Here is a 25,848-nt window from a genome sequence, read left to right as displayed (position 1 = left end):
CTAGAGGGATCAAATTTAAGAGCAGGGAGGTTCTGTGCAATTGTACAAAGTGTTGGTGAGGCCGCACATGGAGTATTGTGTACAGTTCTGGTCTCCTTACTTACGGAAAGATATACTGACTTTGGAGGCGGTGCAGAGAAGGTTCACCAGGTTGATTCTGGAGATGAGGGGGTCACTCTATGAGGAGAGGTTGAGCTGCCTGAGACTGTACTCGCTAGAATTTAGAAGGAGAGGGGATCTTATAGAAACATAAAATTATGAAAGGGATAGGTGAGATCACAGGCAAGTTGTTTCTGCTGATGGGTGAGACTAGAACTAGGGGACATGGCCTCAAGGTTAGGGGGAGTAGATTTAGGACAGAGATGAGGAGGAAATGCTTCTTCCAGGGAGGAGTGAATCTATGGAATTTTCTGCCCAAGGAGGCAGTAGAAGCAGCTTCACTAAGTTTATTCAAGACACAGTGCATGGGTTTTTGCAAGGTAGGGGAATTAAGGGTTATGGGAATAACACAGGTAGAAGATGAATAGATCAGCCATGATCTTAATGAATGGTGGAGCAAGCACACCAAATGACCTACTCCTGTTTCTATTACAATGAAACTATAATGCCTGTTGATCAGAACTAACTGGATAATTTAATATCATGATGTGTTAAAAACTGACAAAATCTAAAAGTTGGCAAAACTGCCTCAAGGGTTACTGTAAAAATATTTAGCAATGCCTTAATCTGATAATTTATGTAAAGCATGACTGAAATCTACATCTTTCTGATTATATTTCTCAACAGTTTAGTTTTAGAAAAGATTGTTTTAATGGCCAATTATCCTTTCTAAATTTGCCAGCACTATAATGATGCAATTGGGACTGTGAATAATTTGGTTACTCTGTTTAGATTAGATTAGATTACTTACAGTGTGGAAACTATAGTGGGGGACTATAATAACTTTAGGTTGGAAATGCCGCAGAATGGCCCAAGTCCCTCAGTAATTGATTTGAGAAACATTTTAAATATAAACCCTTCATCAAACCAATTGGTCTGACATCACATGACTGTATTTTCTAACACATCTTCCCTCAGCCAAGAATAATAGGGTTTCTTTGTCCTCACTTTTCAGCAACCAGTCTCCACATTTAAGTGATCACTATCTGCTATTTCCATCACTTTCAGCAAGACACTAGCACCAAGCATATCTTCCCTTCCCTCCATTGTCAGAGTTCTGCAGGAACTGTTCCTTCTGTGACATTCTCCACTCCTCCATCACTTCGCACACTCTCTTACCCTCATATTGCACCTTACCATGCATTTGCAGAAGAGTGAGACCAGGGAAAGAGTGAGACCTTCTAGAGACCAAACAGGCAACCTGTGCATGTAGCCAATGGACGTGGGTGAAGTTAAATGAATATTTTTCCGCTGTCTCACAGACAAGAAAGACACTGTGACCAAGATTTCACTTGGCTTGGTAAGGTTCTAGAACATTTAAGAATAATAAAAGGAAATATTAGATGTTTTAGCAGACATAAACCCCCAGGGCGTGATGGGATGTATTCCAGGCTGCTATGGAAGGCAAGGAGATTGATGGGCCCTGGCAGTATTATTTAATACTTTGCTGGCCACAGGTGAAGTGCCAGATGACTGGAGGAGAGCTAATATGATTCCTTTGTTCAATAATGGCAACAGAGATAGGCCAAATAATTACAGACCAGTTCATCTGACCTCAGTAGAAGGGAAATTATTGGACAAAATTTGAAGGACAGAATTCATCAATACTTGGAAAGGCAGGGATCGATCAGCAATAGACAGCACAGATTTGTTAGAGGGATTTTCTGTCTGACTAATTTAACTTTTTTTTGACAAAATATATTAGATGAGATGAATGCAGTTGATGTGGTTTACATGACTTCACCTAAGACCTTTGATAAGGTCCCACATGGAAGGCTGGTCTGAAAGGTAACAGCCCATGGGATCCAAGGCAAATGGAGCCAAAACTGTCTTTCAAATAGGAGGCAAAGGGTGATGGTGGAGAATTCTTTTCATAATTGGAAGCTAGTGACCTGTGGTTTACCACAGGGCTCGGTGCTGGGAGTCATGATTCTGAAGGTCACTGGACCGAAATATTAACTCTGATTTCTCTTCACAGATGTTGCCAAACCTGCTGAGCTTTTCCAGCACCTTCTGTTTTTGTTTCTGATTTATAGCATCCGCAGTTCTTTCGGTTTTTATTTAGTATATAACTCAGTGCCACATTTCTTCAAGACATGCCCACCTTGAAGACGTTCTGCTTCTCTCTCCCATGGGTTTTCTGTTCCAATTTGTTTTCTTGTGCACCAACATTAAATTCATTGTCACTCCTGGTGTTTGAGTAGGTATTTGCTAAAATTCATTTCCACTGCCACATTACATTCCTCGGTGATGCCTCTGGCTCAGACTTACCCCACCTGAAGTTTCATCACTCGTGCTTTGAATCCATCCAGGATCACAGGCATCTCCAAGGAGTTCTGAGCAAGAATCACCAGACCCAAAATGTTTATTCTGATTTTTCATCACCTGCTGAGCTTTTCCAGCAACTTCTGTTTTTGTTTCTGGGAACATTGATGTTTGTTCAAAAAATTGGTGCTGGAAAAGCACAGCCGATCGAGGAGCAGGAGAGTCAATGTTTTGAGCATAAGCCTTCATCAGGAATGAGGGGGTGGGCCAAAGGGGCTGAGAGATAAATAGGAGGTGGTGGGGCTGGGGGGGAAGGTAGTTGGAATGCCATAAGTAGATGAAGGTGGGCACGAAAGTGATAGGTCAGAGAGAAGTTTTGAGTAGATTGGTGGGAAAGTAGATGGACAGGTAAAACTGTTCAAGAGGTTGGTGCTGAATTGGAAGATTGGATCTGGGATAAGGTGGGAGAGGGGAAATGACGAAACTGTTGAAATCCACATTGACGTATGGATTTCACATCAATGTACGGATTTGAGAACTGAACACAATATTCCAGGTGTGGTCTAACCAGGGCTCTATAGAGCTGCAACATAACCTCACACCTCTTAAACTCAACCCCCCTGCTGATGAAAGCTAATACACCAAATGCATTCTTGATAACATTGGGCAAAATTGAGGATTGCAGATGCTGGAGATTAGAGCAGAGGGTGTGGTGCTGTAAAAACACAGCAGGTCAGGCAGCATCCGAAGAGCAGGAGGATCGACGTTTCAGGAAAAGCCCTTCATCAGCAATGAGCATTTCTGATTAAGGGTTTTTGCCCAAAACGTTGAATCTCCTGCTCCTCAGTGGCTGCCTGACCTGCTGTGCTTTTCTAGCACCACACTTCTTGATAACCTGATCGACTTGGGTGGCAACTTTGAGGGATCTATGGACATAGATCCCAAGATCCCTCTGTACCTCCACACTGCCAAGAATCCTACCTTTAATCCTGTATTCTGCATTCAAATTTGACCTTCCAAATTTAATCACTTCACACTATTCCAGGCTGAACTCCATTTGTCACTTATCAGCCCAGTTCTGCATCCTGTCAATGTCCCGTCGTAACCTACAACAGCCTTCCACATTATCTACCTCACCACCAACCTTCGTGTCATCAGCAAACTTACTAACCCACATTTCCACTTCCTCATTCCAGTCATTTATAAAATTGACAAAGAGTAGAGGTTTCAGAACTCATCTGAACTGAAAATGTGTTGCTGGAAAAGCGCAGCAGGTCAGGCAGTATCCAAGGAACAGGACATTCGACGTTTCGGGCATAAGCCCTTCTTCAGGAATGAAGAAAGTGTGTCCAGCAGGCTAAGGTAAAAGGTAGGGAGGAGGGGCTTGGGGGAGGGGCGTTGGAGATGTGATAGGTGGAAGGAGGTCAAGGTGAGGGTGATAGGCCAGAGTGGGGTGGGGGCGGAGAGGTCAGGAAGAAGATTGCAGGTTAGGAAGGCGGTGCTGAGTTCTAGGGATTTGACTGAGACAAGGTGGGGGGAGGGGAAATGAGGAAACTGGAGAAATCTGAGTTCATCCCTTGTGGTTGGAGGGTTCCTAGGCGGAAGATGAGGCACTCTTCCTCCAACCGTCGTGTTGTTATGGTCTGGCGATGGAGGAGTCCAAGGACCTGCATGACCTTGGTGGAGTGGGAGGAGGAGTTAAAGTGTTGAGCCATGGGGTGGATCCATCCCAGAACTCATCCACTGATCACCAAGCTACAGACTGAATACTTTCCATCTACCACCACTCTCTCTTCTATAGGCCAGCCAATTCTATATCCAGACAGCCAAATTTCCCTGTATTCCATACCTCCTTACCTTTTGAATGAGTCTACCATGGGGAACCTTATCAAACGCCTTGCTAAAGTCCACATATACCACATCCTGTGCTCTACTTTCATCAATGTGTTTTGTCACATCCTCATAGAAGTCAATAAGGTTTGTGAGGGATGACCTGCCCCCTGACAAAACCATAATGACTATCTCTAATCAAATTGTGGTTTTCCAAGTAATCATAAATCCTGTCTTTCAGAATCCTCTCCTATACTTTACCCACCACAGACAAGACTTCATTTTCCACTTTTGACACTTTACAGCCTTTAGGAAACAGTACTGAGTTCAACAACTTCAGAGCATGAACACTGTCCTCCATTTTAATACTCTACCCTCACGTCTTGTTTGTGTTTTGCTGGTTTCGCTCTCAGCAGAGTTGAACTACTCAAAATGAACATTCACACCGACATTGCAGCTCCACCCATTCCATTACAATTTCCTTTGCGTTTGAACTGGGCATCCTTTGCACCTGTTCCACTTGCTCTTCTTTGCTCAGTATTTTAAAAAAAAATTCCACTCCCTTTTCAGTTCTGAAGAAGAGCTGTTGGTCAACTCTGCCTCTGTCTGGGTAAATCCAGTCGGACCTATTGAATTTCTCCAGCGTTTTCTGTTTTCACTGAAGGATTTTTGCAGGAGGCAAAAAAAAGCGTATTTTTCAAAAAAATCATGACTGGGATAAGAATCCGACTGTAAAACAATAGACTGGTAATTGTGGCAATGTTCTGAACTGAGAGCGTCAACGAACTAAGGCTCAAAGCCATTGGATGGCAGGGGGGCGAGGCAGGCTGTATTTCCAATCACATTCTTTCAGCTTATTGGTAAAGGACGTCAGAAAAGCATTAAATAAGGAGCACATCCGCTGGTTGCGCATAGTGCGGATTGCTTTTGGGGTGGATAGTGCAGCAAGTTATATTAGGCATAAAAAGCATTAGTCATCGTTTACAACCATTAAATTTAGTAAATCTTCTCTTAAGATCTGTAGATATATTTTATCTGTCGGCGTTAACCTTTCATGATATTGAATTTGTATTTTTCGACTTAAAGAACTTAAAAATATTGATTTTTTAAAAATTGTTTTTCCGCAGTAATTCTAGGTGCAGTTATTTTAAGAGTTTGATTTTTTTCTCTCTCTTTCCATCTCTTTGTCTCCCAGTTTTTTGTGAACTCCTGCTATTGGGAGTAAAAGGGGGTGGTGTTGGTTCCAACTGCTGTGAGGTTATCTTCCTCCCCCCTGAAGTGATCATTGTAATTATATTTTTTTTCTCTATCAATATAAATGAAAACCAAATTCTCCAACGCAGTGGACACTCTAGGGATGGGGCTGCTAATTGCACAGAATGGGATCCGCGTTCAGGATGAGGAAGACATCGAGTACAAAGCTGGAAGACCAGACGCACCCGACCCTCAAACCAGACATAAAGCTTATCTGTGGTGTAAAGATTTTCTTCGAGGTGCTTGGAAAACCCTGTCAGAAGACGAGTTTCAAATTAGCATCATTCGGTTAGTGTCTTGTGTATCCTTTTAAAGCATTTTCTTCGTCAGTATTTTTTGGGGGGGGGCGGGGATAGTGGTTAAGTTGGGTGATTTTTTTAAAAATGGAGTAGTCTTGAATCTGAATTTCATGACAGGGGGAAAAAAGGTAACAAAAAATGAAACGAATTGATTAAAGATGGAGGCGACACGACATCTTCCGGACAGGGCGCAACATCCCCTTTGAGCGGCAGTATAATCCAAACCGAGTATTTTAATATGCACTGTTATCATTTTCAAAAGGATCTGTCGCCGTGAAAAAGAATACTAAGAAAAGCAATCTTGTGGTTGCAATGGCATTAAGTAACTCCATGGCAACACGATCCGCTTAATGTTTCATCTTTTTAAATGTTAATAGAAATTAGTAAGTGTATTGGGCGTAAAGCTTTGTATTATTTAAAAAATCTCTAGCAGTCTAGATATTAAGTGGAATGGAGGTTTAAAAAAATTTGGAATTCAATACAGATTTACCAAGAAAGAGACTTGAGGTGAATTTGATCCCGCATTGTCCCCACCCAGTCCAATCCATCATGCTTAAAATGCACTTTGACTTGTAAATAATCGATGGATATTAATTTGATCAAATCGAAATACTGATTGGAAATGCGTCTGTTTAGTGCAATTTGAAATACAAGTGATGTGGGATATTTTTCACTAATTGGTAGTTAATAGTTCCACACCTTTGCGGTGTAAGATGATCTCACCAAGCAAGAATTTAGGATGTAAGTAAAATAACTATTGCGTAAAACTCTTGTTATGTTTGTAACAAGTAAACATTTAACAAATGTATTAGCCTGTTTGCAGGGGCACGGACATAGGAACGGGCTATTCAACTCCTGGGGCTTGTTCTGCTTCTCGACTAGATCATGGCTGATCTGCAAATCTGTATTTTGTCATCGTTATTCTATGTCCCTTGATAACACTTATCAAAGTACAAGCTGTGTCTCACTCTGGAAAGCTTCAAGTTCCAGTATTCACATCAACTTTGAAGGTTCCAGATTTCTGCTTTTGTGTAAAAAAAAAAGTTCCAGATATTGTTGTATGGTCCCACTTCTGGTATTAAGTTTGTTTTGGCAAGCCAAAGGAATAGTTCTCTATATTTGCCCTATGAAAAATCTTTTTGACCTGTGAATACCCCAACATACGAGTCCTCTCTCTGTCAGAAAGCGCTATGCTTATGAAATCTATCCTTATAATTAACTGCCCAAACTGTACTAATTTTTTTTGCTATGTGACTTTAAAACCATCACTACTCTGATATTTAGAAATACTTACTATTCACTCTCTAAACTTACCTGGTGTGACTATGGAGCGTAAAAGTCAATATACATTGTAGCAAAATGCAAAACTAGGACTAAAATGTTGAATTGCTCAAAATGGGTGGCTCAGGCTCTTTGGCAATTTGAAAACATTGTAATTGGTTATGTATGTTGCAAAGCGTCAATTGTCAATGCATACTTCATACTGCCAAGTTTGCAGGTCTTAAGAAAAAAGCACCAATGACTTATTCACCAGTTTCTTTGTTTTGGTAGCAAGGACTTTCCAGTTCACTTGCTGAAGTTCAAAGCATGAGTTTTATTTAGAAGGCCAGAAACCATGTTTGAACATTGTTACAGTTCAGTATTTCTTCATGTACTTTCCTTGTGATCACAATAGAGAGCTTCTGTAAGAATGCCAAGTCTCCTCTGAATCGAAACCTGCATCTTATGGTGCAGTGCCATCAATTGCTTCTGAATTTTGGTAAAATACTGTGTGGACACCAATTACGTTCTCAATTAAAATAGACCATTCCACAATATAAATACAAATATCAGCCCATTCTATCCATATTTGCAACAATGATTATATGTAGAATCAGTAAAGATTTAAAACAGTACAGACTTAAACTCCTAAGAGGTACAGATAGCAAGTTTGCAGGTGACACCAAAATTGGAGGTATGGGGGACAGCGAAGAAGGTTACCTCTGATTACAACAGGATCTTGACCAGATGGGCCAATGGACTGAGAAGTGGCAGATGGGGTTTAATTTAGATAAATGGGAGGTGCTGAATTTTGGGAAAGCAAATCTTAGCAGGACTTTTACACTTAATGGTAAGGTTCTAGGGAGTGTTGCTGAAGAAAGATGTGCAGGTCAGGTGGATTGGCCATGCTAAATTGTCTGTAGTGTTAGGTAAAGGGGTAAATGTAGGGGAATGGGTGGGTTGCGCTTCGGTGGGTCGGTGTGGACTTGTTGGGCCGAAGGGCCTGTTTCCTCACTAAGTAATCTAATCTTAAAAAATACCTTGGAGTGTAGGTTCATAGCTCCTTGAAAGTGGAGTTGCAGGTAGATAGGGTAGTGAAGAAGGTGTTTGGTATGCTTTCTTTTTATTGGTCAGATTATTGAGTACAGGTCATTGGTTAGGCCACTGTTAGGAATATTGCATGCAATTCTGGTCTCCTTCCTATTGGAAAGATGTTGTGAAACTCGAAAGGGTTGACAAGAATGTTGCCTGTGTTGGAGAATTTGAGCTATAGGGAGAGGCTGAACAGGCTGGGGCTATTTTCCCTGGAGTGTCGGAGGCTGAGGGATGACCTTCTAGAGGTTTACAAAATTGAGGGGCATGGATAGGATAAATAGGCAAAGTCTTTTCCCTGGGTTCAGGGAGTCCAGAACTAGAGGGCATAGGTTTAGGGTGAGGGGAAAGATGTCAAAGAGATCCAAGGAGCAACTTAGATTGCAACATTTAAGACATTTTGGATGGGTACATGAATAGGAAGGGTTTGGAGGGATATAGGCCAGGTGTTGGCAGATGGATTAGATTGGGTTGGGATATCTGGTCGGCATGGATGGGTTGGACCGAAGGGTCTGTTTCCATGCTGTACATTTCTATGACTCTTAAACTGAGTCCTGAACCATCCTAGTTCTTTTTTGAGTCTTTGCATGTAACATGCCACATAGCACTCTCCTCTGAACTTTTGCATATGACATGAGCAGTGGGAACAAGCAGACCACCTGGCTATTCCCTTATTATTTATGTCCGTGAATGTTGATGTTTAAGGTGATCTGCTATGCAGTTGAATTCTTAATGGGAAGTGACATTGAGATTAGTTTGTAACACTGAAGTACACAAGGTAAGAAGAATATTATCTCATGGGGTCCATTTGCTTTATACAGCTGCCAGCATGTATGGTTGCATCATTTCCAGTTTTTGTGTATTGACCACCTTTTTCTTGGAATAAGTTTCCTTGATAGTTCAACAAACTGAGAAATTTTGGATTAGTACCAAATGTCCATATCTAGTTCCAAAGGAATTGTCTTTCGGTTCTCATATAAGAATGGTTATTTTCACATGTTCCTTCCATTCAGGCTAAATTACAATTGATTTAAATGTAGCAATATTATTCTGTGCAAAAAGGAGCAAGGAATCAACTACCCAATTGTTATCCTTATCATACATTCCAAATTCTTTTCCAATAGTATCATGAAGGATAACAAGGGAGCACATTGAGCATAAAATATCTGGAGGATCAGTATGGTTTCAGGAAAGAATGTCCTGTGTGTCATGTTGCCACTGAGAAGGCCACAAGGTACAGAGGGGAGAGGTAGTTGATGCTCTTTGCCCTGGATTTCAAAAAGGCATTTTGACACCATTCAATATAATAGGCTTTAGCCCATTTCAATATTTTGAAATGGATTCCAAATGGCTCCAATCTTCTATCACTGTTAGTATTTTTGAAAGCATTGCAAGAGGTATGAATCCTAAGAGATCATGTCATAAAGCTATTCAGTCCTGGTGAGACTGCATATGAAGTAATTAATGCAATTTTTCGCCTTCAATTATGAGGGTCTATATGGTTGATCTCTCAGTTAAGGGATAACTTGAAGATAGATTAAATATCCTGTCTTTTCTTCAGACTGAGGAAAATATGGTAGATCAGCTTTTAAAATAAGATTAGTATGATTTAATGACTTTGAAGCACCAGTCATTTATATACATATTTACAAACTTGGAGAAATTGAGGAGAAAAAGGAAATGCAGGATTAGTTCACTTTAAGTGATTACTGTGTAGCCAATCATTTGTTATTGGTAGAACACATTTTAGTATCAGAAAGAAACTAAGGCAGCTCTCATCATTAGAAGAGATTTCAATTTAACTGTGTCAGTGAGAAAACAGTATCTTCCAGAGAGGAACGAGGCCAGAAGATTTGAGGAAATGAAAGTCCTTAAAAATGAACTGAAGCAATTTAGGGTCACAGTTGTACAGCATTGAGACAATCCCTTTGATCCAACTCGTCCATGCTAACCAAATATCCTAAACCGCTTTAGTCCCATTTGACCCAGATCACTCTAAACCCTTCCTACTCATATACCCATCCAGGTGCCTTTTTAAATGTCGTTGTAACAGCCTCCACCACTTCCTCTGGCAGGTCATTCCATACACATACCATTGCTGTGTCAAAAAGTTGCCCCTTAGGTCTCTTTTAAATCTTTCCCATATCATCTCAAACATATCCCCTCCAGTTTTGGACCCCTACCCTAGCAAAAAGACTTGCCTGTTTGCCCTATCCATGTCCTCATGATTTTATGAAACTCTAAGGTCGCCAGTCAGCCTCTGACACTCAAGGGAGCATAACCCAGCCTTTTTCAGCCTCTCTATAACTCAAACCCTTTAACCCTGGCAGCATCCTTGTAATTCTTTTCTGAATCCTTTAAGTTTAACATCTTTTCTGTAGCAAGGAGAGCAGAATTGAGTACAATATTCCAAAAATGGCCTAACCGATGCCATATACAGTGACATGACCTCCTAACTCTTGCAGGAGACAGTGAGGTCTGCAGATGCTGGAGGTCAGTTGTGTGTTACTGGAAAAGCACAGCAGGTCAGGCAGTATTGGAGGAGCAGCAAAATTGACGTTTCGGGCTGGAGCCCTTCAGGTATGAGACTAGGTGCCTCCACCCCTGAGGCTTCCTGATGAAGGGTTTCGGCCTGAAACACTGCTTTTCCTGCACCTCGGATACTGCCTGGCCTGCTGTGCTTTTCAAGCAACAACCTCCTAAGTTCTATACTCAATGCAATGACCAATAAAGGCAAGTTTATAAAACACATTCACTACACTTAGTTCCTTGGAAGGTGAGTCACAGGTACTATGAACCTGCACTCCAAGGACCCTTTATTTGGCAACACTCCACAGGACCTTACCATTACCATTTTTGGGTGGCAGTGGTTTGCACTGCTGTCTCCAGTGCCAGTGACCTGGGTTCGATTAACACCTCAGGCAACTGTCTGTGTTGAGTTTGCACACTCAATAATCTAGTATATCTAGATTAACTCAATCTGTCACTCTGCCTATCTGATCAAGATTAATTTTTTCAAAGTTTAAATCTATCAAGCAATATTTTCTTTAAACTGATGCAGTTCCAAATGGGTTCATCCCAAAAATGTACTTTTAATGACTTTGCTAATCCACTACCTATGATTAACACCATTTCAAATTATTGAAAGTGACTTAAATATGCAGACTCTGTTGGTTATTTATTTTACTGTATAGTGGTCAGTCTGAGCAACTTGCATTCAGAACCTTTTTAAGGTGGTGTTATCCTTATGTCAAAAAGAACCAATGTAATTTTTAGAGCTTTGTAAAAGGCTAGTAAAGGAAGACCCTTGTCAAAAGCACCTACAGCTGATAGTTCATCCTAAAAGTATGTCCATTTTTATGGGTATGGATGACTTTTAGAGTTTTTTGAACGTCTATAAAAGATTTTAGAAACTCGGTTTGCACTTCTGGTTGTTTGTGTAGGTAATGCTGATTTTTGGTAGAAGTGCACGGAGAATAAAACAGCAAAAATCTGGGGAAATCTCTACCCCAAGATACTTTGATCACTTCAAGGAACACCAGTCTTGCTCCCATGAAAGACTTGCTGCATTATGTGGTGCTGTAGGGATCTTGTGCTCTGCCCTCTGGCTGGCTACTTGGTGCCCTGGTTGCACAGGCCTGTCATTGCCAGCTCTGCTGCCGTCCACTTATGCCCAGAGGCCAGCGGCACTTCAAAACAGAGGGCAGCATGAGCACGGTGGCGCTGGAGGCAGCGGGTGCACAGGCACTGTTCAAAGTTTGAGACGTTGAGTAATGCCAGCATTGAATGACCACAATGTTGTCATTTGCTTGGCCTTGAAACCCTATCCAAGGGCAGACTGCAGCAATGTCTGAAGAAACTGAAGCTGTTGAAGTGAGTGACAATGAAAGAACCATCTTCATAGAACTGCACTTAGCTGTTCAGAATCATTTCAGTCCCTCTGTACCTATTATGCATGACCAATTGAGTCCGATCTGGTACTCTAGCTTCTACTTGACCTGAAACTCAAGTTTGCCTAAAACAAGGTGAAATGTGTTAAAAGCTGGATCATATGGGGAAGAAAAATCTGAATTTGTGATATCTATAATATTTCCTGGTATTGTGCATGAATTTGTAACAGATTTGCTGCAAATTTTCAATTATTCCACTTCTGCTTCTGTTTAATATTATTCTTGATTTTCTTTTGGACAGGGGTGGCCTTAGTAATCTACTTTTTCAATGCTCGTTGCCTGATACTAAAAGCTGTGTGAAGGATGAACCACGGTGTGTTCTCCTTCGACTATATGGTGCAATTCTTCAGGTGAGATTGTGTTTTTGGAGGTGGGATTTTCATTTATGATACAAGCATGTCTGAGAGCTTAAGATTTTCTGTTAAGTGTTAGAAACTAGGGCGAAATTATAATGAAGTAAATGATTTGTTTGAATAATCGTTCATTTTGAGCAACATTTTCATTAACTTATAATGTTTGCTTACATGTGTATATGTGAGTCAAAAGCATTATGTATCAGCAATATAGATTAATATGTTAAGTGTTAAAATCTCTCAAATCCTGATTTCCTTTGAGTAAATGACCTAGCCCAATAAATTGATACAAATGTTTCCATTTATTGAAACTTTCTTGTAGAATTCCATCCTGAGCCACAGTTCTAGTTTATTCTACATTTTGTGAAAACAATGACAAATATTTTGAGATGTTAAAGATTGAGATGTTTAAAATGTCTTTACAATTAAAAATATATATTTTTTCAGTTTGCTGAGAAATGAATTAAAGTAATGCACATTGATCATTTTGTGGTTCATGGAATATTTTAATGTCAAATAATTGAAGTGTAGAAAATTGCAATCTAGATTGATGTAAGCTTAAAACATTTACTAGGTTACTGGACTTGAGAAATACAGTAGCTAATAAGAAATCTGCTTCTTTTCAGAAAATTTGCAAGTGAAAATGACCACTTTCCCAGCAGATTACTGAAACGTTAATCATGAACATGCACATAAAGGAATTTTTTTCAGTATTTCATTTTGAATACTGTAAACTGCTAGTCCTGTCACTGGCTTTGTAGACTTCAGGTCATTCTGATCGAATTGTTTGGTTTAGTTCACTTTCTTTTGAACAAAAATTATAAATATTTAAGAATTTAGAAAAGACACCTGTTACAAATGGTCGAAAGGTAGGATTCTGCGTTTATGCAATATAGCTTTAAGTTTAGAGTGTTTGTAGTGTTTGTAATAGTTCCACAATTAGTGGATATGGGGCAAAATGAAACCCTCGAATTTAATATTTTAAGCTCCTGTCGCCTGATCACATTTGTATGACTATGGTAGTTAATCACTGCAGTGTTATGTCGTACAATCAATAGCTAATAGGAAATGATGTAACTTGCAACAATTTTGAATACACCTCCTGAGTAAAACTCTGAAATACATGATGGTTTGCATTCTTTAATTCCTTATAATGCACACACCCTATTAACTCCTATAACTAATAGAAGTAATAATGATGGAACCATTGTATTCCATTATATTATTTGTATGTACACTATACATTGAATACATTGACAGTTGTTATTCTGCAACAAATACATTACTATAAAATGGTTCAAACTAAAACAGTAGTTAAGCTGTTTTCAAGCACTAATTAGATGAATGTTGCACTCCTCATTATAGAAAAAAATCTCACATACAATCTATACTTCCTCTTTTTTGACTTAACACTCTTGCTGTGCTTTCTTAGAATAAGTCCAGAAGCAAGAATGCAGTCCACCCATCTGTACTGATGTTTCTGCTGTACTTCAGCTGCCTCAAGCTTTCCACATTTTAACTTAAATTTGAATAACATTCTACTCTTTTCTCCTTCACGTGCTTACTTCACCTTACCTAAAGATATGACTGAAAACATCCTGTGGGAATGCATTCAGCAATTTTGCTTCTATCCAGATAGACCTTTGCTTCTGAATGACCTATTTGATGTCTAAGTGACCTAGGTTGTCTCTGGTTTTGCTTTTCCCCAAAGAGAGACCTGTCCTGTTTAATCTGTGAAAGCATCTTAAGTACCTTTTATTAGATTTCCCCCCCTCTGACAGTTTCATTTCAATGAGCACGTATCTGTGCATTTTTAGTACCAAATTTGTAAATTACCAGAGCTGCAAACAGTACTCCAGGTATAGGATAACCCTCACCCTAGCGTAACTTTCCTACCTTTTAATAGAGTCCATCTAGAGATAACCATCCTGCTAGGTTTGTTTTTGTAATGAAATTATGATCTTAATCAGACCTTGTATTCCCAGGTCCCCTATCCCATTTAGCTGCTTATTTTACAAGTCAAAAATAATTACTTTAAATCAAAATACTGATTTATTTGATTTATTTTGTGCATTTATTGAAGCCTATTGTAATTTATTGCCATCCTGTTCAGTTAACCAGCCTGCCCTTTTATTATTGTCAACACATTTAGAAATTTGATTCCGAAGTCTAATTGTTAATAGAAGTAGTAGTCCTGTATTGACCCTTGCATGTCCTACTTCCAACTGTTGCCATTTTATGTAGCTAGTCTTGCCCTCTTTGCTCCTGACCTTACAGCCAGCTAGTTGTAATTCCAATTTGTTGTCTAGTTCTGAAATTTAACTTAGGTAGAATGTCATTAAATTTGAGTCCTGGCGCTCCTGATTGTTTGATCATTTGATGTAATAGAGGTCTTCGTGCTGAATATAGTGAATAAAACCATGGCATACAAGTTTTTTATTTATTTTTCAATGCCCTGGAATGGTGTTTCCCTGTTGAGAGAACATGTGCATGCTGGAGTCTCATCCTTTAAGGTGAAACTGTAAATTTATTTGTAAGGCTGGCTGTGAAATTAGCTAACTGACTTTCTTTTCTGTTGCATTTCATTTTGAACTAGGGAAAAGAAAATTTACATGACTGTGTTCCTCTATGATTCAAAGAAACAAATTATATTTTACAAACTCCTGCAATTAACCTTGTTGCCTCAGGTCACATGACACATTATTATCACCAGTAGTTTGATCGTGACTGTCTTCGTAACCAAGGCAGGCGTAGGTCATTCAGACTCCAAAGCCTCATCTATTATTCACTTCGATCGTGACTGATCTGTCGGTCACCTCCATCTCTGCTCCATATTCTTTGATGTTTTGCCTAGCAAAAAGCTGACGCACTTCTTCCTCCTTTAAACTTTGCAATTAACTCTACCTGCAGCCAGTTAGGGAAAGAATTCAGTTTCTTTTGACAGCAGAGGTTTTTTTATGGGCCATATTAAACTTTTAATTTTTGCTCTGTTTTAACATGAACATACAAAACCAAGATTGGAAAATTAGCAGTTTTGCTTTATTTTTCTGAATTAATGTTCTCCCTGAAAGCATGCATACTTATATAAATAGAATAGCTTCAAGGAAAATAAAGTGGCTGATTTACAGTCAGATTTTATATTTTGGGGATTACATGGTAATCTGTTTTAATGCCTTTGTTATAACTTAGTCAGATAAAATAAATATTTTCAAAACAAAACAACTGTCAAGTCACAACAAAATTGTAACAATCATGTCTGTTTTGTTGCCAAACATCTCATAGAAAAAATTATTTCCCATATGATTGCAATATGACTAAACAAATAGGGTGTTTAAAATACATGTAGGATCAATCTTTTTAAAGGTTAAAAAGTAACTTAAAGAAATTGGGGTAAAATATCCATCACAATATAATGTAACATAGTTAGATTGTAGAGCATCGAGTATTACATTGAAAAAACATGCAGCAACAATATTGGGCACTGGAAAGTATGGGAGGAAAAGTTGCTTAGTTTCAACCTTTGAATACCACAGTGGGACTGAGTCCTCCTAAAGGATATGCAATTGCATTTATACATTTTGTTAAACAAATTAAGTCTAAAACATTTATGGTAGCACACAACATTTATTTGAAGCAAGATAAGAATTATAAGTTTAAAAACATAGAGCAAGAAGCTTATCACTCAATGCCTTAAAAAATCTTCAGGAATTAAATACATGTAATCCTTAAAATTATTCTGAACAGTAATATATTAATCCCAAACAGTTTTCTTCTATTCTTTTAGCAGTTTATTTATTGAATGGAGAATGTTTCTAAGTTTTCATTTTAAAGTGACTTAGATTCAAATGAAATATCTTAATGCTTCAATATTAAATGTTCAAGTCCACATTTTATTTGCATGAGGTTTAAAATTACATCCTCCAATCCTGTTATCTTTAGGATGTTCAAAATAATTAACATGATTTTTCCCCACAGTTCATGAAGAATTTTGATATTGATACTGCTCCCTCGATTATTAGTAAGCCAGTAAACGTGTGAGTGAGTGTAAATTTGTGACTTTTCTTTATCAATTAGCAAAAATCAAAGTGCTAAATGTTTATATAACAGTGACAGTACAAATCTTATCTAAATGGCACAGCTCCAATTTTCAGCTTCTACTCCCTTGTTTGCTTGCCCCATAGTTTTATACTCTACCTCCATATTGAATCTTGTTACTACTTCAAACATACCAAATAGATCCTGTATTCTGTTATAATCAAATGGGCATCAGTCTAATCTATGAAACTTGTTTTTGTAGTTTAACCCTTTAACTTCAATACCATTGTGGTGAATTTATGCTGCTGCACATGTATCAATGGCCAGTATTTTTCCTTGGGTGTAATACCCAGATTTGAGTAGTTTGCTAATTTAAAATTTGTAAATTCACTACTGCTTGGATTCAATTTGGAAGTTAGCGTACTGATATTTTTTAATTACAGTTTAAAATTACAGAAACCTTCAATTGAATCTGTAAATTTTCATTGCCATATACCAATGTTATTTTCATTTGTCTGTAATGGAAGCTAAATTGTAATATTTAGGGGAGTTCTGTGCAGCAAAGTGGCAAAAAGTAATTAACAGTTTGCTAACCGTTTAGCAGTTCATCACGTTCTTAGATTAAGATATTTATTTTTGAGAGCTGAGTTCTATATATTTATCATGGCGAAAAACTGTTTTTGTTATCCAATAGTGCTATGTCTAAATATGTTACACACAATAAACTGAGCAACTGGTTCTCTGCTTTATATAAGTGGTGTTGTGGCTAGTCTTTGCTGGCATTCTTATTTTCTGACTCCGTTTGAAAAAAACTAAATACAATTGCCATTGCTACTTCGTTGACACTTGTCTACGAATTTTACAAATAGACTAGAGTTTTCATTCTGACTTTTAAGCAGTCCCTCATTCAGTTCACTAAGAACAAAGTAGACTATGAAACTAAATGTAAAGCATGTTCTTGATGTAAGTTACAGTTTAAAATGGAAACAATTGAATTCTAAGATCCATAATTTTTTAAAATATGGGGTTGGAAGGCATTCATTGTTCCACTGCATTATCTATAAGTGAAGATTTGTATGAAATAATTTTTTGTTCTATTGCTGTATTAGTTTTGCTTCTAATTATTTTTAAATCACATTTTTGTTAAAATTGAGAGTTAGGTGAAGTATTGTCTTTCTAATTTAAAGATTTTCATATTTTCAATTAGAGTATCCATTCTACTTGTCCACTGCTATTACTAATTTTTTATCTTCGTAGAAATGTGCTGTTAACTTCCTTCAAGGACATTCCAAGCAATATATATGAATTTTGTGTTTAAAGTAAGAGGTATGTTACAGGGAAAGTTTAACTTGTTCAGTCTCTTCACATGCACAAAAAAATGGCTGAATAAGCATTGATTTTTTTTTTATATATTGGACCCTAAAATTTAATTTAAGACTATTGCAGTTCAGCTGTTCCAAACAGTTCCTGTTTGCCATTTAGACCAATCTTGCTGAGAGAAGCAGATATGTGTGAGAGAATTTCTAAGACTGTTTCTCTTTGCTTCTTCAATCATATGCTATAATCTGAAGCTTTATTGGGAGATTGTTATGCATCACTTTGTTATTGGAGCTCAAATTAATTTGCATATTCCCAAAAAAAACTGGACACTTAGGAATATAATTAAGTTTGATCTGAATTAAAATGGTTAATACAAAAACTTGGGACCCCCAGTTTGCAGCTGGAGCTAACATGATGACAGTATATTAAGGGTACTACCAACACATTGTGAGGAGGGAAACTCAAAATAGGTTTCCATGGCATTCTGTACTCTAATAACACATCCAACAAGTCAGTTAGAAGCACTTGAAGTGCGTATGGAGAGTTCCTCTGCCAGAAATTTTACCTTTAGTCAAAGTGAGGGCGTCCTGTTCAGAAAGGTTAACTGACAATTCACACCATTGGGTTCGTGGGTATGGAGTTATGCTTGTCATATTTGTGGAAGCTTTTAAAAGTTTTCTTGGTTAACTGACATAAGGGTAATAAATTTCTTTATAGACTTAGTATAAAGGGGAAACCGATACAAAATTACTGAAGTAGTGTTATTGGACGGAATTAAATTTAGTAAATCTGAGTCAGTTATTGAATCAACACAAAAGTTAGCCTTTTGAAATTAATAGTACTCCAAATGAATATTCAGCTTTTAATTTTGTTAACCCATTTTCCTGTTTTGCTAATGTTTGTTGTCATCAAATGAAATATTGATACTAAAATAATGTCAGCATGCCCAGGCTTTGTAAATTCAGATCTAAATTCTAATTTATGCTAATATTTCCAATAGCATGCTCTACAGTGATTCAGTAAGTGTTTTACAGTATACCTTTGCTTTTAAATTGTACAAAGTCTGAATCATATCAAAATTTAATGCACAAGTGCTGACATGACACGTCCTATGCATGCTTGCAGTCCTAACTGTATAAGAGAACATTTCTTTCAATTGATCTATTGCAGAATTTGAAGATTTGTAGGATTCAGATTCTTTTGAATACATATACTTTTTCCATATTTTCTTTCAATGCTCCTGTGTTTAGAGAGCTCTAAATCGGAAACTAGGTGGCTGTCTTAGTGATGCAACCTATGTGAACTGGGCCTGCAAGATACTAGTTAAATACATTGGCCACATACTTTGCAATAAATTTGTATTCAGCATATTTTATCTACATTGGCCAAAAAGAGGAGAGAGCCTAAAGCTCCTTTCCAGTTATGTCTGTCCCATTTTACATTCTAGCCCATGAAGTACATATCCAACTTGTGAGCGTGAGTGTTTCTCCTATCCACTTTCAGGCAGTGACAATGACCCACATTTCCTTATGAATGAGAATGTTACCCTTCAATCCTTCTGCCAGTAACTTTTAGTTCATGCCAGCTTAGTTAATGCCTCTGCTGTGGGGAATCGGTCCTTGCTACACATTGTCTAGGGCAAGGGAATTTGACTCTAGCACGGAGCATCCATGCCAACTACAGAGCTGGTGAATCTAAGTAATCAGTGAAGGGGGTTAGGGGAGGAGAATGGAGGGAAGCATTGGAAGAAGAGTTGAATATCCTGTTGTGTCCAAACTTCATTGAGGTGCATGCTTAAAGGAATAAAATGAGCACAGATCATTCAGCAACAGAGAATATAACAGATGCACAAGGTTAGGATTAAGAGAACAGAAGAAATAGGAGCAGGTCAAGATCAAGTAGGTTGCCCTATTGCTCCTCGATGGCACTTTGCTCCTCATCATTGGCACTTCCTTTGTCTTTTGCTCTGGGCACCCTCACCATCTGTTATATGTAATTGTTATTTATCAGCATTATAACACTTTTAATTATCCTTTTCCCTTCTGTTCCAAAGAAGTCATTTTAGACTTTAACTATCTCCACATGCTGTCAGATCTGCTAGGTTTATCCAGCAGTTTAATAGTGGAATTAAAGGAATGAAAACAATGTCCTCAAGTTTGTACAATATTGAGCTTTGAGTATCTTTCACAAGCATTTTTATCCCTTTATCCAGAGCTGTTAACATTAACAATAGTATATATTTGGGATTTCTACCCTATTTCTTTGTGGGATCCTTGTATCTCCTTGAATGCCTCCCCTGATCTGGCACTAGTGATACCTTGAAGTGATGTCCAATCAATTTTTGTGAGGTCACATCTCTGATTAGTAAAATTATCCTTTCCTCTGCTGAAAACTTTTTTTTTTTCTCCTGGTCTATTGTGACCCTTTTCTATAACTGTACTGTCTCTCTCTGGTACCAGGACCAAAGTACTTTCCTTTCCTAGTTTCATTCCCTAAATCTAACACCAGAATTGTCCCAACTCTTGTTATGCCTGCTAAAAGCATCTTTCTGAATCTTTGTTTTTTGAATTCTGTTTTTCTGTCTTCCTCAGGCTGCATTGAGTCAATAGTTTACTCAGCTGCGATTGCTCTTTGTTCCTCACCTTAACTCCCTTTGTTTTCTTGTATGATCTCATTTTGTTTCTTCTAGCATATCTTCCTCCTGAAAATTGTAACGGATTGATCAACTAGTACTGTATTCTGCTTTTTTTTAGCCCCTGTAAAAATCAATGTTAACCTATCATTCTTTTGATATGACTGAACCACTTTGTACAATCTCCTTTGTAAGATATTTGTTAGTTGCCTCAGTTTAACTGCTTTATTCAGTCGAAGCTGTTTTACGACTCCTTGCAGGACAAAGGATTCCTTGTTACCTATTTTCTGGCTGTTGCTTCTTGGACTTCCCATGTTTTGCTCACAAATCTTTCACCTTATATTTTGCCACCTTTAGTTCTTTCTCTCTGAATTTACATTCAGGTTCTCATGCCCCTGCTAATCTAATTGAAATTGAAGTACTAATTCCATCTGATATGCATTGTAAATGAGGAGGCAGAGTTTATTGTTGAAGTCTTAAAATTAGGTATTAACTACATTTACTGCTTTTCATAATGAAAACTTTTATACTGGAAAGTCTTTCTTCTTTCTGTAACTTGTGATGTGAAGGTCACCCCAAATGTTAAATTACTAAATGCTGGGTTTCAGAATTAGGGAGTTTCAAATATGCAGTGTTTCATCCCATATTCCGGAATATTGTGTCAGAGGTAAATCAATGTGCCCCTACAAACCTGTGCCTGATAGACCTACAAACAGTTAATGTTCCAGATTTTGATTGGTTTGCACCTTCATCTCCAAGTGTGGGTGTTCCAAGAGGATTTCTGTGTAGTGTCATCATCATAGAGATATACAGCAAGGGACCAGACCCTTCAGTCCAACCCGTCCATGCTGACCAGATATCCCAACTGAGTCTAGTCCCACCTGCCAGCACCCGGCCCATATCCCTCCAAACCCTTCCTATTCATATACCCATCCAAATGCCTTTTAAATGTTGCAATTGTACCAGCCTCCACCACTTCCTCTGGCAGCTCATTCCATACATGTACCACCCTCTGCATGGAAAAGTTGCCCCTTAGGTTTCTCTTGTATCTTTCCCCTCTCACCTTAAACCTATGCCCTCTAGTTCTGTACTCTCCAACCCCAGGGAAAAGACTTTGTCTATTTATCCTATCCATGCCCCTCATAATGATTAAGATCAGGTTCCTTGACTGGCTTCTGCCTCTCTATCACTGCATGCACACTGTGCTAATTGCCATTCAAGATTAGGTTAACTAACACAGCAAAATGTGGGATTTAACTGGTGCCTTCCTTGACTGTATGACTCAAATGCTGTTGAGATTATAGATGCCAATTAACCTTCAATGCAGTATTTCAATTTTATTTAAATTGAATAGGAATTGTTTTTATTTTAAAATATTAATGATGAAACCCTTTGTAAGGTGAAGTTAATATTCTGAACTGCATTTGAACATAACATTTTATTGTTGAAGAAGCATGTGCCTCTGACTTGTGTAGAATTTGAACTCTGCTTGTAAGAGTCTGTTTAATAAACAAATATGACTTTAAATATATTTAATTTTCCATGTACATGATTTTTGTAGGTTTTGAATAATACTTGAAGTTCCAATATTTCCAGTAACAATAGTATTGAAGGTTAATACAAAATTTTAAAAAGTGGGATAAAAGTCGTCGTAATATCATGTGACATTCATTCAACCAATGACTAAAAATGTAAATTAATGTGAATCTGATATTTTAAACTGTTTAAATGCTACAGTACAAATTGGTAACCTCAGTGTGAAAGTTTTATTGTTTGCTGTGCTTAGTTCACTTACTGTTTTGGCTGAAATGAAATAAATCTTAAATATTATTGAGTTGCCCCAACATAAATGTTACATGTATTTTTGAAACTGTTAGCTCTCCTCAACAACTTTGTTTATAACCTTGACTGCTAATTAAAAAGCATTTGGAAGCATAAAATTTGTACAGAACTATCCCTCCTGCTGTACACTGGATAGATGATGATGTTTCTGATTCTAGTAGAGTAGGATGTTCTAATTTTGCATGAGGAATAAATCTGTGTGGTTTGCCACCTTTAGTTTGTCTTGAAAGATAAAATGTGATAGATTTGGAGAAGCATACAGTCAGATCCTTTTATCAGATTTAGATTTGTCAGCAAAATGATATTTCACTTTTTTAAAAAAAAAATCCTGGTCTTGACACAGTATACACAGTTGTCATCAATTTTACTGTATAGTTTAATTGCCACTATCTAAAACTAGGATAGTTGGAGGATTTTCAACAAGCAGTTGGTGCATAGTCTTTGTTTAGAATGAAAAAGTCTTTGCTGAGTACTTGCAGAACATTTCTGAAAGGGAAAGAGGTGTATGCTGGGACTTAATGGACATTGCCAACGGGTGAGTGAGTTATGTCATTCCTGAGGCCATTGAAATTTGTTTCCAGTATGTTAACTCTCCATTGGTAACTTTATTTTCATCCCTTAGTTATTTTGTGCAGATAAATAACTTTGCAGTTAATAAAACAAAGCTACCCAATGGCTCAAAGGTTTTCCTTGTCTGTAGTAAATGACTGGTCCAATGCCAAATCTCTGTATAGTTAGCTGGTTTCCAAAAACGGGAACTACACCTGTGAAATGGATTGGGGAAACTGCACGCAGCTTCTGATTCTGACCATAGCTTATTCTAAGCTGCAAACATATTAATTTCGATGTTTAGATGATGCCTAGCCTACCCGAATTGTAATATTCCAGCATTGAGCATACAGATGGTTCATGTGAATGGCCATTTGGGCAAAGGTAGCAGAGTGTTTAGTGTTTGTAGACACTTGCAGGAGAGAAGATCTGAAAACATAATCACCACCTTTTTGTTTGAAGTGTGGAATCCAAGGAACTTGCAATGTTTGTGACAACAAATATTTCAAATTCTACTGCTGGATTATCACCTAATCACTGCTTGTGCAGGACAAAAGTTAACTTTGTAGAATAGACCAACTAAGTCACTGGTAAGGTTTTTAAATGTTTTCTGATGGCCAAAAGTTACACTGAGTTGACAAATTAATTTTCTCTATAGATATTTAACTAATAGAAGCTATGGAACATGATAAAGCATAATCTTGCCTCGCTTCTATTTGGTGAATGTGAGAATTGCAGGAAATGTTTCGCATCCAAATAGGAGTGTAGTGTTATCTCCTTTTGAACCATATGACCTATTATTCAAATCAACTGCAGTGTGTAGCAGTGAACTGTCTTATTTTGAAAATCAAGAAATAAAAAGGGGGCTGGGTTGGGGGATTGGAATGAAAATAAGCATGCTTAGAAAATGGCAAAATGTTAACAAGAACAGTACCCCGACCAGGCTGCAATTCTTCAGGCAACATGGTAAATATTTTACATTATTACAAATTGGATGTTTTTTCAAATAAATTCCACGATGTCCAGAATTGGTTCACACTTACTTGCATCAGCTTTTTATGTTAGCAATGCTTTTCAAAAAACTTGAATTTAGTTAATTTGCCAAGAAGCCATCAAGACTTGGAGACTAGCTTCTTAATAAAACAAGTAACTTTATCTAACGTGATGGAGCCATTTCTCAGAAGTAAAATTTGACCAGATGAAATATGACTAGGCAAAATCAACTGGTTATTTTATTGATTTTTATAACCTATTTTGTAAAATGAAACCTTATTGAACTATCGTTGTGGAAGAAAAATCTCAATTTGTGATACTGCATTGCCGTAATGTCTGTGTGGAGTTGCGTATGTTGTGGGGTTCTATACCACCTTGGCTGTACTTGCATATGTTCTTTGCTGCAGGCTTGCCCATGCGATCGTGCCTTTGCGATCGTGCCTAGAGCACTCTGGTTTCCAGGTGACATACACGATTCACGGTACAGTATCTGATCTCTGCTCTGACGTTGCAGCACCTTCTGCAGTTGTAAACAAATCCTACTATAATTTTTGTCTGTTAAAATTGGACCTTTAAGTTCAACGTAAAATTTGCTCAACTGTAATGTTTTTTTATTTTGGATGTAATTTCTACTTGGGCTTCTGGCTTGCGTAATGGTTTTTCGAATGTGCTTGTTAACAGACAATGTGGAATGGCTTGACACAAAAATGCCTTTCTGCTTTGAAACCTCAATCAAATGACTGTGTTACAGAATGCTTTGACTTATTAAAGGAGAAAGAAATAGTGTGGTGAGATACTGGTCCCTAGCTTTTGTGGCTTCCCAGCCTCAAGAGAGGGAAACTGCCAAATGAAAGTAAATTATTTCCTTCAAGGCAGAATAAAACTGGAGAGCAGATCTGCTGGGTTGCTCTCCTATGGTTCCTTCAGCTGACCCAAGAGTGGCATTGTTAGGTCCCTGGAAGCAGGGTGCTTGATTGCCCTCAGTCAGAATAATGTGAAGTCGTAAAACATTGGAGAAAAATGATCAATTGTAAGCAAAGAGAAGAATGTATGAATTCAAGATTTGAGTAAAAAGTTGTGCCATCTAGGGAAAAGACAAACATCGGAAAACATTATCAATTTATATGTACAGTTGATGAGTACATAGATTAAATGTACTGGAAAAACAACAGTCTAAATTTCAATAGTGCTGAAGGTTTGGCAAAATATTAACCATAAATGTTTGTTAATGTTGCATTTTAATGCCTTTCTAATTACACAAATCTGTTGCTTGAGGTCAAAGGCATCTGTAAGTAACTGCTACTTACAATTGGAGTAATTATATAAATTAACTCAATGCTGCCATCTCAATATTTTGCACCCATCTTAATCGTCTCAATTTATGTTGCAACCTAACGTTGTCGTGAAGTGTTGAATTAAGAGATGGTTTTCTAGCATTCCACTCGTGTATGAATAAATCTCAACTGCCTTCATTAAAATATATTTACAAAAAAGTTTCCTCTTTCTCTGAGCATTTGAAGAAAAATTCATGAAATACAAGTTGTTTCCCTTAATTTTTTTTTAGAAAATCAGACTAATCCATACAAAAACTGTATGTTATAAGTATGGTTCCCACCCCCTCTTGTGCAGTTGTCTTTAAATTTTATCTATCTTTAGGTAATTTCCCTGTCTATCTTGCTGTTGCATTTGAATTTTATCTGGCTGTCTAATTTTATTTTACGTTTGTAGATGTAGAAATTTAAAAAATCTAACTTGTTGTAATGTTCCTATGTTTGTACACCTTTTTTTGTTTTGAATAGTGCTCCACCCCCCCTCCCCCCAACCCATGTCTGTGCATGCACCAGTGTTATATTTTGCCAAAGCTGCACTTTTGATAGAATTCTGTTAGCATTCACTATAACATAAATAGTCGAATACTAAGAGTTAAAGTATGTTTTACCAATGAAGGACACAGTTTAAACCTGAGTGGCACTACTTTTTAGTAGTAAATAATAAATTTATAGTAACTGATCTCT

General features: G+C 37.7%; 1 protein-coding gene across 3 annotated transcripts in view; it reads left to right on the top strand.

Moving 5' to 3' along the window:
• Positions 1–5,166: 5,166 nt before the first annotated feature.
• chka (choline kinase alpha) overlaps positions 5,167–25,848 on the top strand; it is a 61,735-nt gene continuing 41,053 nt past the window's right edge. Inside the window, exons 1-3 of one of the 3 annotated variants that reach the window (XM_060838895.1) lie at positions 5,167–5,253; positions 5,598–5,796; positions 12,351–12,459. In XM_060838895.1, coding sequence (XP_060694878.1) covers position 5,253; positions 5,598–5,796; positions 12,351–12,459 — 309 coding nt within the window. In that variant the 5' untranslated portion in view covers positions 5,167–5,252. The other 2 variants (XM_060838896.1, XM_060838894.1) reach the window with 2 other exon arrangements.

Source organism: Hemiscyllium ocellatum, chromosome 18, assembly GCF_020745735.1.
Source record: "Hemiscyllium ocellatum isolate sHemOce1 chromosome 18, sHemOce1.pat.X.cur, whole genome shotgun sequence".
In the NCBI taxonomy this organism is placed as follows: domain Eukaryota; kingdom Metazoa; phylum Chordata; class Chondrichthyes; order Orectolobiformes; family Hemiscylliidae; genus Hemiscyllium; species Hemiscyllium ocellatum.
The sequence above is the reverse complement of the archived record's forward strand: the minus strand, read 5'-3'. Positions and strand labels throughout refer to the sequence as shown.